General features: G+C 37.4%; 1 protein-coding gene across 1 annotated transcript in view; it reads right to left on the bottom strand.

Annotated features, from left to right (window-relative positions):
- Positions 1-17,254, bottom strand: part of ANKRD50 (ankyrin repeat domain 50) — a 37,898-nt gene extending 20,644 nt beyond the window's left edge. The window contains exon 1 of the mRNA XM_010165890.2: positions 16,689-17,254. Coding sequence (XP_010164192.1) covers positions 16,689-17,158 — 470 coding nt within the window. The 5' untranslated portion in view covers positions 17,159-17,254. The remainder of the gene's footprint in view (positions 1-16,688) is intronic.
- Between the last annotated feature and the right edge of the window lie 851 nt (positions 17,255-18,105).

Here is an 18,105-nt window from a genome sequence, read left to right as displayed (position 1 = left end):
TCTGCTCAGCTGATGAATTATTACCCTCTTTCTGAGAAGATTTTCATCAGTTTTATTCACACAGAAAGAAAATCCAAAGCATTTTTACAAATTACCTGTTTGTAGATTAGTTTTACTTTGGGCTGTGACAAGACATTTCTGTTTACTGTCTGTCGTCCATATGACATTTTATTTACCTGCCTTGTAATGCATTCTGGCTAATGATTAAATGGGAAATTCTAATGGTCAAATCCAATAGTTGCTTTCTGTAGAATATCACCCCAATTCTTAGCACTATATACAGCCCTTTGCTTCTTACTAATCACTCAGCTGCTCATACTGGTAGTAACACCCTGAAAAACATACACAAGACCCTTAACTAACAGCAGAAATATTAGAGAAACAAGGGCTGCATAGAACACTTCTACACTTAAAAAGTTGCAAAATAAAACATATGGTGAAAGCAAAGTGACCCAGTTTAACATATGCACACCTGCATACATACCTATGGATTTGATCAGGTAATTTTGTAAATTTTCATTCTATAATTTTTCAACAAGATAAAAGTGCACTGCAACAGATTCTGACTTTCTGACAGACTGCAATAACTGGAATTATACACACTCACATACTATAATATAATAGAGATTATTTGGTTTAATAAATTATTTATTTAGAGGCTGTACAGAAAGACAAACTGGCTCTAGCAGTTCTACCCAACTACACTTAGTCTTATGAAGGGAGAGGTAGAAAGCAGAAAAGGAAAAAAAAAACCCACAAAACAAACCCAAAAAGGTCCAAAACAACCCACAAAACAACTGAGAATCACCTATTGGGAAAGCTCGAGGTACAATGCATGGATGTAAATCTAGGGTCTGGTCTTTTCAGAAATGGTGAATTAGGAACAGCAGGGAAGACTCATGCCATTCAATACCTGATTTTGTAATGTTTTGTAGCAACCTGAGTTTGATCTGTAATTGCAAAGCAGACCTCTAGTCCCACAAGGAAAGTACAAAAGCCAGCTGCAGGGCATCAGGCCAGACAACAGTAGAATTTATCTTAGAACCAGCACCATCCCTCACACATGAACAGAGCATGCTGGACCCCTGTGTATTGATTACAGACCTCCTATTGTCTCATACAAATATATAGCTGATATTTGTCCATAAAGCATTGTCAGCAGAACTACTGGTGGATCTACTCAAAATCTCAGAAAATAGAAACCTTAAGAGCAAATATTTTGGTGCAAATATTTTGGAACAGTTTGCAAACAACTCGGCTATTATAAAGGACCAACAACCATAGCTGAAAACCATTCACACCTGCTACCATGACAAGGTTGACTCCGTGTATTTTTAAACAGAATATATTTGCCATATGTGCTAACACATACAATATGTTCTAAACTACTCAGAGTCTGACTTACAAAAATCTGTGTCCTTACCAAAGGCAAAGAGGAGAGTCCAGGAAACAATGCAAGCATTTTCCTGAAGGAGTAATATAAAACAGCCATTTACTCTGCACAAACTCTCCCAGTTCTCCTATCTAGCCCACTTCCCCACTTAAGCCAGATCAGCTCCACATCCATCATCCCTGAAAGATACTTGTCTAGGCATTCCTAAAGGCTTCCAACAATCAATACTCTGTCTCCCCAAGCAATCTATTCCAGTGCTTTAATATTCTTATAATTGGGAAGTTTTCCCTTCCCCTCATGTGTCTAACCTTAACCTGTTTTCTTGCCAATTAAACCTCATACTTCTTGCCCTATTAGTTGTGCTCCATGGATAACACAAGGGTCACTACGAGGAAACCAGTAGTATCCAAAATTTACAACTACTTCCCTCTACTTAGTCAGCCAGAATATTAAGGAACACACTGAACAGAGAGATGTGGGACAGACCTCTGTGAAACCCAACATGATTTGCTGTGTCAGTAGGAAAGTGAACTAGTGATAATTACTCTCAAAGTACAGTTACTCAACTCTCCTTGCATGTAGCCAAATACAGTTTTACCTTGCACACAGCCTATTTGCACAAGTCTCATGTGAGCATCAAAACCTTCCTGGAGTCAAAATTGACATTTATGGTTATCTCTTATCCACAAGTACTATCACTCTCTCTCACACACACAAAAAGAAGTTAAATTTGTCAAAACCAAACCATATCATACCATGTTAGCTGATTTTCAACTCTTTGTTATCCTCCAGCTGCTTGCAAAGAGATTGTCTGATTATTTGTTAATTTGTCTTATTATTTGTTCTGGAATTTTTTATTTCAATTGACACATTTCTAATTCCCAACACCTTTTTGTCGCTTTTTAAAGCAGGGCACCAAACATAGATCTTTTTCTTTCAAGTCTGAATTTTCAGCCACCCCATTAAAGATAACCTGTCCTTCAGTAACAGTTCATAGGCCAAACAGTTTGAAAACATCTCACCTATTCTATAGTTTGGGGGTTTTTTAGTCCAGGCTATGTCTTTCTGTAATCTTACTTCCTTGTTGCTATTTTAATTATGTCAGCTGACTGCAAAATGACTGTTTTTAAGAAAGAGCAATATACACAAGCTTTGAACATTTTAGCTTTCTCAGTGCTATCAGTTTTTCCTCCCCAGTGAATAGCAGTCCAACACTTGGTGGGTATTGTCTTCCTTCTGCTAACAGATATATGGAATTATTTCTTACTACAAAACAAAACACACCTCGCAGCAAACGTGAACAACACACCCTGAACTTTCAGTTTTGCCCTCATTTTCACATTACTCTTTTACTTTCATATTCAGTAGCTGATTTACTCTTTTTCTGCAGTCTTCCTCCTAGTGTTTTAAGACATGAATGATGAGGAGCTCAGTTACACCAAATTGGACATTTAATATACTGCTTTAAGACCTCAGCGTTCTTTCCAACTAATTCCATTCTTACATTATACTCATCCTCATGAGATCTTACCCACAAATTATCTGAGGTCACCAATATCTCCAAGTCCACTGCTTTTAGTTTGTCCTTCCTTCTCCTCCTCTTCTAACCATCATGCATTTAAGACCATTTCATAGTCACTATCTCCAAAAGTTGTCTTTCATTTTCTCAGCTAGTTCTTTCCAGTCTAAATGAAGCAAATTTACGTCTTCCCACTGGCTATTTTCTCCTCTGTGCTACTAGAAGTATGGTCACTGACAGGCTCTTGCTTATATCGTGCTTTCCTAGCTGATGTTCATCTCATATTTGCTTTGTTATTCATATTTTTCAACTATGTAGACATTATTGTCCATATTCTGTGCCCCAGATAATTTTGTTTGATATCTTGAAGCTTAGCTTACTTGATCTTGCTGGCCTGGTAGAGTAAAACACATGTATTTTAGAAAAGACATGGTTTAGAGGTGTGGGAATCTCTCTCAGTTACTGACAACTACTATACTTTGCCAAATCAGGTAAACTGCTAGATACACAAGATGGTCTAAGAGGGTAGTTGGTAGGTAGTTTTATGTACAATCCATAAGAGGTAACCTTTTACCAAACCTTTAAGTAGGTATCACACATGTAAAACTACTACTACATGCAGTGTATACCTTTTATTCACAGATTTTTCAGTGGCTTTAACTTCTTTAGTTTATTCTAGAACTACAAGCAAGCACACAATATATAAAGCAACTCCTAAACAAGCTACCTTTTTTTTTTTAAACACACCAGTTATACAAGTTATCCTGACAGACCTTTCAGAGCATTTAAATCAGCCTTGACTGTGTACTAATATTTCCAGTTCTGCTTGTTTACAATGTACTTTTTTCCATTAGTATAAAGACACCTAAGGCATTTGATTAACTACCTCACTTATCTTCCTCTCTGTCCGTCCCATGACCCTCTATGGATAACCCTACTTCCTCTCCTCCTCCACCCCCAGTTTTTCAGCTGTTGTCTAAGTTGCTGTTATTTATATTTACACCTGGGATTTGTCATCCATCAGGTGTTGTTTAAAAGCTCTCTTTTATTAGGGTAAAAAAAAAAAAAAAAATCACTGCTTTTTTTTGTAGTAAGCATCAATTAAATTCTCATTGTTTCCACAATTCTATTTCTTTCTTAAGGAAAAAAACAAACAAAACAAAAAAGGTAGGTGGTGTCAAAGAAAGTGCACTTTACATCAAAATGTATGAGATGAAAACAACAAATCAGACTCACTGAAAACTATTATTAGTTGAAATGAGAGAATTACCTATATTGCACTTTATTTTCCATACCTGTAACGTTAGGATAACAACTTAGTTCGTAAATATTCAGAAGTCTGTCGTTAAAATGCAACTTGTAGGAGTGGGGCACCACAGTAAGAAAACTAACAAGTTTATATATGCAACAGAACGTATAAGGTCATTTTAAAGTCATTTATGAAACCAAAGTACAACAAAGTGAAATACATAATCTTTTCAGCCTTCCTTATTAACTACCTGGTTCCTTAGCCATATAAAAGTTAGTATTTATTTGTTAAACAAAAATATATCATCTTCTATGAGCAGTGTAATATGAACACATCAGCACACAACCAAATTGTAATTCTTGTAGCTTTACAGGCATTTGAATTTGCTGGTATTAGTCTACATTTTGGAGACAGACAAAATCCATTTCTTTCTTCTGTCTCAATTTATGCAGAGCATAAACATGACTGAAGAAACAGGTATTGCTTTCCATGTACACAGTTTTATTTGGTGACATGAGAGACAGCTAGCCAAAAAAAAAAAAAACCAACCCAAAAAACCACCCTAGATGAGACAGGTAAAAAACTGCACCAAATAAATTCAACTGCATGGCTTTTGTCAAGCTATATTCTAGTTAACTCCAGCCCTACATTCTATTATTCCATGATCATGTAACAAAAACCAATAGCATAATGTACATGATACAAAACCAGTCACCATTATTACTGAAGTTCAGTCTGACAATCTCCACATTAATTGGGTTTTTTCCTATGCATTTGATTCCAAAAGAAGAAAAAAAAAACCAAACAAACCAAACATTACTGACTGGGAAGCAGAAAGAAGAGGTGCTGCAGCGGCTGTTTCAGCAGTAAGCTGTTTCTTCAGAACAGGGGGTTCTTGAATTGCCTGCCTGGAGGAACCAGGATAAACACCAATATACACTTTGAAATCTTGATCATTCCCTAACCTATAGTAACCTATAGTTACTCTATACCTGCCTTTCTCATTTCTTGCACATCATCATAAAGCACCCCACACTTCAACTGTTAAACTGAATGTAGGATTATACTGTTCAACCTCATTTTCAGAAAATCCTCTGCACAAACACCAGATGAAAAGCTGTTAAGATTTTACCTTACTAGTCAAGCACAGCTTTCCTCCCATGTTTTCGTTACCATGTATCTTTTTCCATCTTGATTTCTCAAGTAAAAGGGACTATCCTAACCTTTAATTGCACTGTCTTAGTTGAAGAGGCAACAGATGGAGCAGCTTTCATGTGTCCCATTCAAAATTTATCTCCCATAATCCCCAAAGTAGAATCCAAAGCGTATGTTTCTTATACATCATTCTGGGTCTGTATTAGTTACCTTCTGGTTTGGTTTTAGTTTCTCTTAATTTCAAAGCAAATCTCCTATTGATCATGTACATCTCTGTAATTTACTTTAAAAAACATTGTTAGGTTAGCACCATGTGAACCTGATTCCTTTAGTTTTGGAACTGATTCTATAGCTTTATATTTAGTAAGATCTATTTTTAGCCTTAAATATAATAGCACAAGTGACAAATTACATTCTCCTTTTTTCCCCCCACAAAAATTTATACACAAAATGTTTACTGTGGGTGGCAACTTTATCATAATTTAAAGGTATTAAGGAAAAAGAGAATACCTGAAATGATTAAAAAAAAAAAATAAAATCAGACTTCATGTGAATGTGCAGTACCTGATACAAATCTTCTGGGAGGGAAATAATCTTTTTTATTATTTTTTTAAGAGAAAGTAAGTAGAACAAAGCTGAAGCAAAGGAAGTGGCAAAATTCTGCAATACAAAATAAAGCAACTGAAACCAAACTGCTGCATACAATTGCCAATGGAATGCAGTAAAAGTTTGGAAAGTTTACCTAAGTGTTTCTAAACTAGTGAAAACGAGAGTGTGTTGGTACCACTGACATCACAACTGCGAGGCAACGTAACAGAAGAGTTTGCAACATTATTATTTCTAAAACTCTTTCTGTTGTTGATTACTTACGTTTCCACCTGGTAGAGAAGGCAGAGTTGATAACCTGATATTGATAAACTTGATAATTTAGGGTAATTTACAATCACATAGGACACAATTTCTCTCATCGCAGATCAGCTGCAATTTATATACAAACAGAGCTTTTTTCCAATGTCCTGTTGACCTCTACTTCATAAAAATGTAGAACAAGGATGGACAGCTTAGTGATTGTATCACGCTCACCATGAGTGCCAGAGAGCTAATGTAGTTAAACCAAGATTTGTTAATTAACTGCTTTAAGATGAAAATCATGTTGTAATCCCATTCTTAATAGTTTTTCCTCATGAGGTTCTTTCATATCTGCTCATTACTGTCATCTCTATACTGCTGGTATTTTCCTTAACCAACCTAGAGCTACTGAACAGTTTCCCGTTTCTTCCAGAACAACTCCGTTCTTCTTAAAATAACCTTAAATAAGATGCTGCCCCCTTTCTCTTAACCTCTTTCATCTACTAAGATACCACAGATCTTTAGCACACAAGCTTACATCTATGCAGCCACGTGCTAATCTCCCCTTCTTTGCACACACACCATTACTACTGACTTATTAGCATGAGACAACAACAACAAAAAAAAGAAGAGACATCACTGATAGTCCACGGACCCAAAGTCCACTCACAAATGATCCTTTATTCCCATTCTTCCTCCCACTCCTGTCAATGTAAATAGCATCCAAAACTGAGCTAAAACGTTTGATCACCTTCCATCAAAGACTTTTTTGGTCCTTGCTTTGTGGGAAGGTATCTGCAAACACGCAACACAGAGAAGACTTTGATTGCAACTGTTTTGCCCCTTTCACTTCATGACTATTTAAGTTTCCCCATTTGCCACCTTTTCTTGATCTTATTTTCAGTTCTTCTTTCATGCTATCCCATCACATTTTGATGTCATCAAGCGCACCAGGAACTTACCCACCTACATTCTTTGCAGCATTTCGAACACCTATATACAACTCAGTCCTTATTTCAACATAATTATCGTAATTTTTTTTTTCAATCACATCCAACTTTTTTCCTAGTTATTTCTCTTTGAGCAGTAATTCTTCAATATTAAGTGTTTCTGCACTGACTATTTAAAACATTCCTGCTCCTAGACAGAGAGAGAAGATTCCTCACTATTCCCAATGTATTGTACACATCACGATACAGAAGAAACTGAAACTTCTTCAATGCATTGGTTCACTAATGCTTTCAGGAGACAATATTTCAATACTCTCTTTTCCCAGTATATTAGACACACTCAGTCCTTTCTACTTCACATTCTACCAAATCCTTTTCACTTTTTCATTAAAAAGGAAAAAAAAAAAGTACAGACACTTAAACCCTTGCACAAGCTATGAACATGTGCATAGAAAACTGGAGGGACGGGAAATAATTAACAAGTGAGAATTGCTATGAAGGTCCATCTAACTAAACAGCTTATAAGAAAACCTGTAAGGTTTAAGACTGAGCCACACAGATTAAAGGCAAAATGTTAATGCCTACAGAAGTAGAAGACAAAAAGGTCTATGTAAGTTGTCAGTCTTAAAATGCCTTAGGGAAACTTTCTTATGGTAATTTAAACTGAAAAGGTTAAAGCCTTAAATGGTATCATGTTCAGTCTGTATGCAGCGCTTCCATACAACGACAGAGGACATACAACTTGCTCTTGCAGAAACACCAGCTGTTGCTCTGTGACCCGTTAACTCCACAGATTTAAGGGAAAAACCTAAAGAGAAACATGACACAAAGTATTGAAGCTTCAGGGCAATGCTCAACTTTTTAATAGTCTAGAGAGCATGAAACTTAGCAGCAGTTAAAAGTCTAAAGCATCAGCTACACATTACACGTACACATTGGGAATCAAAAGATCCATCAGAATCCAGATGCTCTCACAAGAGCGAGTTTATGAAATACCAGTTTACCTCCTGTAACTTCACTTTCACTGAGCTGGAAATACAAGCTGAGCTGGCAGATTCTTTTTAACCACTTGTGCATGCTCTTACAAAAATACTTTCTCATCTCACCCATGAACTGGTATGGTTTTCAGTGGGTGTCCTGCCTCTATCATGCCTCTATCATTTTTGAGTATAAATAAATCATAGAATCATTTGGTTGGAAAAGACCTTTGAGATCATCAAGTCCAACCATACCTGTTCACTATTAAACCAGATCTCTGAGCACCTCATCTACTCATCTTTTAAACACCTCCAGGGATGGTGACTCAACCACCTCCCTGGGCAGCCCGTTCCAGTGCCTGAGAACCCTTTCAGTGAAGAAATTTTTCCTGACATCCAATCTTGTTACTAAATAATTAAAATGTAGACTAATTTTGTCTTTACTAGAAATCTTTATAACACACATGACATAAATATGTAAATACTTATAAGTTAACAGACTCATACCACACAAGTGAAAGTCAGCCCAGAAACTGTACTCATGACTTGAACTGTTGTAACTAGCAAGCTACATTGAAGACAAGTGGTGTTTTACCACCAATTTATCATTAATACACTGTAGCTGTTCACACCTTCACAGTACACCACCACACAGGAGACAGTATTAAGGCTTAGAGAATACATCTCATTGTACTATTTCTTATTTCTTTCATACAGGCTGTCTTGTTCACCATTCTTCTTCATTAGCTCTCAAAAGATCTTTTCATCTTGCAGATATCAGCTTACATGCAGCCACTTCCTATAAAGAGTTGTAAAAGGCTTTGTGTTGTGAAGTCTGTCTGCTATTTTTAATATTTTGTGTCTCTCATATGACACAATCACCAAGTGTAAGCCTCCACAGTATGAAGATCAATCTACTAGGGAGCTAAAGACTGTAAAACCATCCAGACTTTCTGATGAAATCTATAGGAGTAAACTTTTTTAAATTAAAAAGCAGCTCAGCCACTTGATGTTGAAGGTAAGTATCTTTCACACCAACTTTTCTTCAACAGAAGTGAAATACTAAAAGGGAACTGTAATTATTCCACTATGATTGAGTCCATAGTAGTGTCAGTGATAGAGAGGCATGTGCTCCTTATGTTTTGGCATGGCTATGTTTGACAGTCTTCAGTTTTTCAAACAGCAGAAAGACTTAAATCCTTTCATTCATCTAGCCTTAAGTCACACAGAACTGAGAGTCTGTCATTGCAACACCCAGCTTCTGTGGAATCTCCACTGAGACTAGAAACAGGCACCTTAAGTCACACAGAACTGAGAGTCTGTCATCTCCACTGAGACTAGAAACAGGAAGACTACATGGGAGAGACCACCAAGAACCTCCCTTGGTAGAGTCCTGCTTGCACTTCTCCTTTGGCACACTGTGGGTGCTGAGATCTTGAACAACCCATCAATGCACCACAGGAAGTCTAGAAAAAAGTTTGCAACACAAAACAACTTCATCTTTGAGCTTGCTTTTAACTGAAAATGGTTATGGCTCCTACTCTAAACGCAGAATTCAATCTTGTACCAGATGAAACTCCCCTGGGCTAGGATCCAACTAGCTTCAGGATTCTAGTCAACCATAAGTGAAAGACGTAGGAATGGACAAAGTTCTGGGAAAGTACAGAAGCAGAATGTTGCATATTTACATAACTAAAATGTTGCTAAGAAAACTTCCCTTTATATACATAAAACTTGATTTAGCTAAGGGATTTTTTTAATGTCACACTCTTAGGTGTGACCCCTGAGGAAAGACTAATGAGTTGCAATTATTAAGTTTAAAGGTAAGATTTAAGAGAATAAAGCAGCATTCAAATACTTAAAAAGCTGTCCCCAAGAAGGAAGGAAAGAATCCATTCTCCATGTCTCTGGAGAACACCGTTAAGTAGTAACAAGCTTAGACTGTAGCAAGAAAAAAAGTCAGGTTAGACATATGGAAATTTTTTTCTGATAAGAATTGAGAAGCATAAGAGCAGATGAAGCATCTCTCAGAAACAGACTTGGCTTCTTCTGCCTGGAGAGAGATGGACTTGATTTTCTGAAGTCCCCTTCCAACCTTCTCTCTCAAGGACAAAATCAGTCACTTGTAGATCTGAACTTTACATATGGTAAGTGAATGAACACACTAGAAGTTTAACGACTTTCTTTTTTAAAGGGTCTTGTAAATTAATTCATTATGCATTCAGATCTTTCTTCACATGAAATGAGATACAGTTAGGCCTTGGCTTTGTTTCTACCATTTATAACTCTATGAAATTAGAGAGTCTGACAAGATCTGTGTTCACACCCTCCTTGTAATCACTGCAAAGCTACAGCTACCAAGATCGTGGTGGAGCTGCAGAAGCAGAGGGAAAGGCTGTGTAGCAGCCCTCTCCAAGAAGAAAGGAGATTACAGAAACATGTAGATCACTTCCAGACAGTCTTTTGAGACTTGGGTGAGAACAGTCAAGACATTTCTTTTCTATAAAAAGATTAATACTGAATTACTAATATTTTATAGAATAAATCAATAGAAATCCCAGCAGCTTTCAAGTTTTCAGTAGCCCAAGCTCAGGCATCTATAACTGTCTCCAATGTGCTGCCTCTCAGTGTCTCTTTTATTTCAATCCCTCCTAAGCTCATGGTAAAAACAGACTTCTACTAAATAAAAGCAAGAGAAAAGTAACCCAAATATCACATCCTACCACCTCACTCCCTCCAGAGGAGGATTAATACTGCTCATTTTCACAGGAGTCACAGAGCTTCCAGTGCAGAAGCATATACTGTGGTTAATTCACGAGCAAGGAAAACTCAAAGTTTGTGAAGTATCACAGACTAACCCCTCCTGCTTCCATGAAAGTCAGGATAGTCTGATTAATCTCTGGCCTCAGTCATTAATTTGGATTTGAAACTTTCTGTTAGCTAAAGACAATGTGAAAGTAAACAGTTAAAAGGAGGCAGGGGGGTGGTAAAAAAAGAAAGAAAAAAACTAAAGAGCAGCTTCCACTTCTCAGATTTACTCCAAAAACCACTTTAAGGTTTTGCAGTTAAGAATAAGCTACTCCAAAACAGTGTTGTTATTGAACTAGTTGTTCAATAAAGCCTACACAATCCATGGTAATTTTAATTATATTACTGGTTTCAAAGAGCATAGAAGGAGTTCGAAGAAGAACACCTTCACACTTTATCCGTTACCACATACAACTTGATTTCTAAACCTGTTCCTTCAATCTATGCTAAATAAATGGCATTGCAGTACTGCAGATTTAAAGGCTCCAGACAACCGTCGCAGATCATTTGCTGAACAAACCTGTGGTTTTCTATACTGTCAGACAAACAATCTAGAACTTGAAATAAAACTCTCTCAGTCACCTGCAGTTTGCAATGTTCTGATGATACACCACTCTTGAAGGAAACAAGGAAGAACAAAAAATAGGATTAGTAGCATGGAAAGCCAATACAGGTGAAGGGCCGGCGGGGAGGAAACGCTAGGCAGCATTGGTTGACAGTCCTAGGGGTTTTTTTACTCCGAATTCTCCTGTTTGAGATTTCCATCCTATTGCCAAACACAAAACACCAGAAGCTCGATCCTTCGGAGTTGTCCTTCAAACACGTAAAAGTAACTTTATTACACAGATAACAGCTACTGGCACAAGATTTGTTGTACTTTAACGATGTCCAAACCAATGACTCAGAGGGCGGCTTTCAATTTTAATCAACATAAACCCCTGCTTCAAACTTGTAGTCAGCATAAAACCTTACATGACCTCTCACTTTTTACAATCAAAACAACAAATATTTGCATATTCTGGAGAACTACAGAACTGCTTTGCTTTTTCTATCATTTAAATTATTGGTTATGTTCCATTACAATGCAAATCTGTTGAGCATGCAGATGCATAGGAACTATACCACAGATACTTCACAGAGCACCAGGGTGTGGAGAATCTGCAACATCCAACTATTTTTATTGCCATTATGTTAAAGTTTTGGTGCAGATGCCTCTTGTCATCTGTCCACCTTAGTTAACTCTCTGGGGTTTCCCTTTTCAAATATGAGTAGCAGAGATGAGGAGTCAGAAACAGAAGAAAAGCTGTGATTGTCTGGGAACCTGCAGAAGGAACCATGACGCTGAATTTAGCACCAGTGTGCATAGAAAGAGAAATAAATGTGGTGTCCTTTCTGAAAAATAGGATACTTCGTTCTGGGGCATAGTTTCCACTATAGTCATTTTTGGTAGATAATATCAGCCTGAGAAAACTTCTATTAAGTTTTTATACCATCACAAATTTGTTCAGCAGCTTTTCTTTTTTTAATTGTTCTTTTCCTGTGTCCCTACCGATCAGGGACAGCTACTCGCACTGAAGTACAATTTCAGCAATGCAAATAAACAGAAATCTGAATTTATAGCTTCATTTTTTTCCCCCCAATAGAAATCTTTTTTATTAGACCATCTTATATTAAAGCAATTGTATTAAAATACTTTAGTAATAAAGTTCTAGGACATTTTACATCTTAAAAATAAAAACAAAACACCTGAACATCACTGACTCAAATTCAATATGAGAGAAAAAAGTATGTGAAAAGTCTCACAAGATTTGAAGTTTCTTGAAAAGACATGCAGAAGACAGCAAGAAACTTCATGAATGAGTGATGGCAAAGCAGCTCCATCTGCACCAACCTGCTGCGAAATGCAGAAATTCGCCAATTTTTTGGATTTATTAATTTCAGCAATTCACCCAATTAAAATTCAAATTTTACCTTAAGTTTGTACTAGACCAACACACACCAAAGGCGAGTTTAGTGCAACCTTAAAAACATTACGTTATTTAACAGACATGTTCAATCTTTAAACTCTCTGAAACTGACTCAGGAGCTGTGGTCATGGATGTCTTTCAAACTCAAGAGCAATGGCCGCAAAAGAAATCAACTCTGCAGGATAAACTAGGTCTTTCTCCTAACATCCAGTTTCTGGGCTGTGAATTAACCAAGCTCTGTCTTCCACCACTAATCCTAATCGTAGCACAACACGTGGGAATGATGTGCCTTCCCCTAGTGCCTGAAGGCATTTAATGTCACCTCCTACGTTTGAAAAAACACAAGCCAGGATCATAAGGGTAAATATCTTTTTACAGTCTAGTTTGCACAGATTTCAGTATTATCCATGGTTTATATCAGATTTCCTCTATGTCCTCATGGCCTTGGATAACTGATAGCCACCTGTATTCCCACCAATCACTGGAAATATAAACTTGCTGCAGCAAAACCAAAACCAACCTCCACTCACAACCCTAGAGATAGAATTGCAAGATTTGGGTTATTCTGATTTTGACTTTTCTATTTAAATACAAAAGAATAACCTAATAAACCTCTTCAATTAAATTCTTTCAGCTTCACACATTATTTTTTCCTATTTTTGGAGTCTGTAACACTCTTTGCCATTTCCTTTATACTTTCTGCTTCACTTTCACCTAAAATTTGAATGTGAGGCTTCAGCATTCTCCCTTATGCCTAAGGCTGCCTCCTGCTCCAGTACTGCACGTGTGAGAAGAAAAGCAGTGCTGTAAGTAACAGTTCTTTCTCTCAGCTGTCAGTGCAGCAACAAATGCTTGTTAAATACATTTGTATAGATCAACCATTCCAGCTCTTCAAATCTCAAGATCTGCCCCTGAAAAGAATTTTCAGGGCATGTTAAGATTATAAATACGTAAGAAATTTTTTAAGAGAAGACATTCAAACAGGAGGAGAAAAGTCTTTGCTCTCTGGGTCATCACTTGCACATGTATCACTATGATCATCAGGGGTACTGAAAACCTATTTAAAAAATATTCTTCAGAAAAAGATTCACTGTTCTATAAACAATGTAAAGTTCATTAGTTAAACTGGTGTGTTACAAGGCATTAGAAAGTTTTTCTTTCTTACTATTTCTATGACAATTAGCACAAAAATAGAGTGGTGTAATCTTGTTTAACACTTAGGAAGACAAGTCTTTCCATTTTAGGCCATGAATACATAGCTGGGTCTGGAACAGCCGTGGAAAGTAGAGCAAAAATTTGACGGTGTCTTTAAAGAAAGATCTTTCCCCTCTTCTAGTGAATAAAGAAAATTAAAATAAGGTAAAAATCAATGGAGCATTAAGACAAGAACTTTATGCTGTTTCAGCACCTTCACACAATGTATAAGGCAATTAGCTGTTAAGTTTTCCTAGAACTCATTTGACATTACAACTTTCACTTAGCAGAAAGCACATATAAACACACCGGACCAGAATACTGAAGTGCTCAGTGATAAGTCTTAGAAAGCATGAAAAATACTAACATATTTTTGTTAAACATTTCTGGCATGCTTTATATATCAACAAAAGTTCAATTAACAAATGATCGAGGTATTTGACAGTGGGGAGGGGGTTGTCAAGTTCCTCTTGTTTGTGGACAGTGATTGTATCATACAAGCAGCAGAACAAGCTCACAGCACTGCTGTCAACAGCCATCTCCTGGTCCCCTGCCACAGTGCTGAAAACTTAATATTCCCAGTACACCACCTTGTCTGTAACACCTCATCTCCCTTAAGTCTGAAACAGGAGAACGAAGACTCGCTACCACAGCTGCTTTTGAGAGCAGGAGATCAGGGTAGGTGGGCAGCAAAGGAATGCAAGCAGGGGAAAAACAAAACAAAACAAAACAAAAAAAACCCCAAAGACTGAAGCTGTTGTACTACAACATCAGTATTTTTAGCATAATAGTAAGAGTTCACAATCACTGCTGCAAAATTTGAGAAGGGAAAGATGTACCAGATGTTGTGTCATATTTTATTTTTCCAGTACAAAACCAAGCCCCCTCTATATTGACCTAAATACTCAAACAGTCCATCATTAAACCCAGTGTTCTTAAGAAGCAGTCTTACCTAAAAAGCTGAGTCTGACTCACGAGTATCTTTTATATTTCTATAATGCATTTTGGTCTAAAGACATCTACGTAACTCCTGTTCTTTGGAGTAAGGCAGTCATCTTTAGAACAGAGGAAGGATTCCAGCTCTTACAGAGAACTTACCTGTACTAAATTAGTAAGATTTCCCTGTAACAGACTTTTAAACATAAACAGGTTCTTACTCACCAGATTATTCCACTTACATGATTTTAAAAGACTGCCTAAAGCTAGATGGCCAGCCTGCTATTTCATTTATAGACATTTAATTCCTAATAGCTAAAAACTGTGTGAAATTGAGAGGGCTTAATACTTCTGAAATTAGCACCTTAATAGCTGCTAGAAGCTGCATTTTCACTTAGCAACAAACAAAAAAAAGAAAACCAGAATTGGTTTAGACTATTTGTTTTAAGATACTACACTGAGAACAATGGAGACATGCATCCTGTTTATTCAGCGGGCAGGACCTAACAGCCATCAGAACTGGAAGGCTCTTTTACACCACCATGACAATATAAGCAAGCACTACAGTTCAACCTCAGCAATTGTTTACCCAGTCTAAGTACTCAGGAGGAGGAAAAAAAAACCCAAAACAAACCAGAAAAAAAAGAGACAGGAATTCTTTTTATACTGCAAACATCATCCAATAAACCCTTAAGTACCACAAAGAGTTACGTCACTATACAATGCTGAAGAACTTCAGTTTAACTAATATACCAGGGAAGTTTTATACCAACAACAAAATCAACTGAAGTCCTATTGCTAGAGACAAGCCTTATCCTTTCTGAATTTGCCTTCTTTGTGACCCAAAGAAATGAAGACCGATAGACACGTGCCTGTGAAGGCTGTGCTCAGGACAGCACATTCTTCTAAGTGATTTGTGGATATATACTCTTATATATACATTAACGTCCTTACAGAAACAAAACTCGCAGTGACATACTGAAAAGACTTTGGTTTGTTAGGGAACACTAAGTAAATAAATAAATATTTACATTCAGCTTAGCTGACAAACCTTCTAAAGGGCATGGTGAGCCCTCTTGATAAATTTCTGATCCACCCAATACTTTGGAGTAGTTATTTTGTAAGTAGCCATAAAGATTTGACATAATCTGTGCACGTTGTGAGAAGTAACAGAAGGAGTTAATTGACATTCTCCTACCACATATTTTTAGACAAACATAAAACCAAGGTGCTGGATCAGACCCAGAGATCCATTAGTACCGTTTCCTCTTAGACAGAGCACGATATCGGAAGCTTTTGCAAGGGTCCTATAAATCTGTTTCAGGTCTACGAAAGACAACTGCCCGACCTTTATGGCACATGAAGGCCACCAACTCTACTCTGAAGCCAATTACTTGAAAGTCTTTCAAAAACACTGGTTACAACTGGGGGTATTAATATACAAATAAATTCACTATTAATAAAAATTTGTGTTTAAAAAGTAAATATTTATTTAAGTTAGCTATAAGGACAAACTTAGATTTTTCCAAGGTAGGTCTGCAAGCTCTGACAGAGATAACAAGCCATGAAACAAACACGTTTTAAACCATCTGCACTGTAGACTATTTGGAAGGAAGGCCTAAACAGAAGCCAGCAGTTTTTTGTTTGTTTGGGTTTTACTTTCAGTAGGGTTTTTTAAAATTTATTTTTACCTTTTAAATGGATTCCTCTCGCATTCCCCAGGTTGCAAGAGAGTTTGAATAGCAGGATCTCTTAGTTTGTCCTCATATCCCTGGATCAGTCCACTGTGGCAGATCTGCGTAACTAAACCTCTAATAAACCCTCCAACACACAACGTGTCAGAGTCTTGGGCCCTGCAGAAATGGAAGGCTAGAGCTTGACGATGTAAGCCTCTTTGTAGGTTTGCAGGTGAGCTTGGCCAGAGTAACTCAGTGCAGAGAGCTGTCTTCCCACTACCAGGCCCCCCTACCAACAATACACCCCAGGCAGCTCCTTTCCCCGAGACAACACCAGTATTATTCCCAGAATTCGCTCCAAGAGATGGCTTGTTGGCAGCACTATTGCTGCAGTTAGCTTTCTCCTGGAGGCAGTGCTGAAGCTTGTGGAAAACCCACTCCCTACAGTAAAACGGCTTTCCCTGCAGCAAGCTGGTTTGAGCCATTTTATAAAGCTTCTTCTCTTGGATTTGTCATAAGCAGCAGGACACTTTCAACATCTCAGAGGAGGGAGATACGCATTCATCTTCCACAGAAAAAAAATCTTCTGCACAGAACTTGACAGAGGTTAAGGTAATCAGTTAACCTTTCTCGTAAAACTTAACAGCCTCTTCTCAGGAAGGGTGTCACTCCATTTGTATGCTTTGTTACGATTAGCATATCACCATCACAGTTCAGCTGACATCATGAAGCGGTGTCTGATACCAACGCTCAACAATACTTCTCCTACGGCTCACAAGTTCATCCAGCTCCATGGCTGCATCTGTAGTTTATGCAGTTGTGTGTGTTCCCAGTATACAGAGGAGACAGTGCATCTGGAAAAACTGAGGGAAAGCCAACTTCTCAGTGTAAACTAAATGCCTTTCCACTTTAGGCATTAATCTCTCTGGATATATGTCCAGAAAAAGCTGTCCATAGTAAAATGTTCCTTCTGGGAATTTTATAGAGGAACTGATTTTTCTTCAGAGTACTATATACATACCGTGGTTAAGTACCATTTACTAAGAAACAGTCAGTTTGGACTGTGAGCTTTGCAGACTTCGTACATCTGGGCAAGTATCTTGAGAAGTGCTTCAGATTATGGTTTCTTATGCAGTACAGACGACAAAAGAAAAAAAAAATGTTTACAACTTCTTATTTCAACACATTCGTTAAGTGTCTTCTTCAGGAACTTGGATTCTTACTGAACCTGTTCTCAGGTATCTTAATCGTAAGATGTCAGAAGAGACAACATCTTCCCCTAGAGCTCTGAAATAAAGAGGACAGCACTTTTAACCCTACATGCAAGTCATAATTCAGAGGACTGCAAATGCAGACAACAAAGAGTGCAGTCAAGGGCTCTTATTCTTTATTTTTGTTTATACTGTTAAAGCAAATTAATCCAAAAAGCTAG

Source organism: Antrostomus carolinensis, unplaced genomic scaffold (genome assembly GCF_000700745.2).
Source record: "Antrostomus carolinensis isolate BGI_N321 unplaced genomic scaffold, ASM70074v2 scaffold13974, whole genome shotgun sequence".
Lineage (NCBI taxonomy): Eukaryota > Metazoa > Chordata > Aves > Caprimulgiformes > Caprimulgidae > Antrostomus > Antrostomus carolinensis.
Note: the sequence above shows the minus strand (reverse complement) of the source record. Positions and strands in the feature narration are given on the sequence as shown.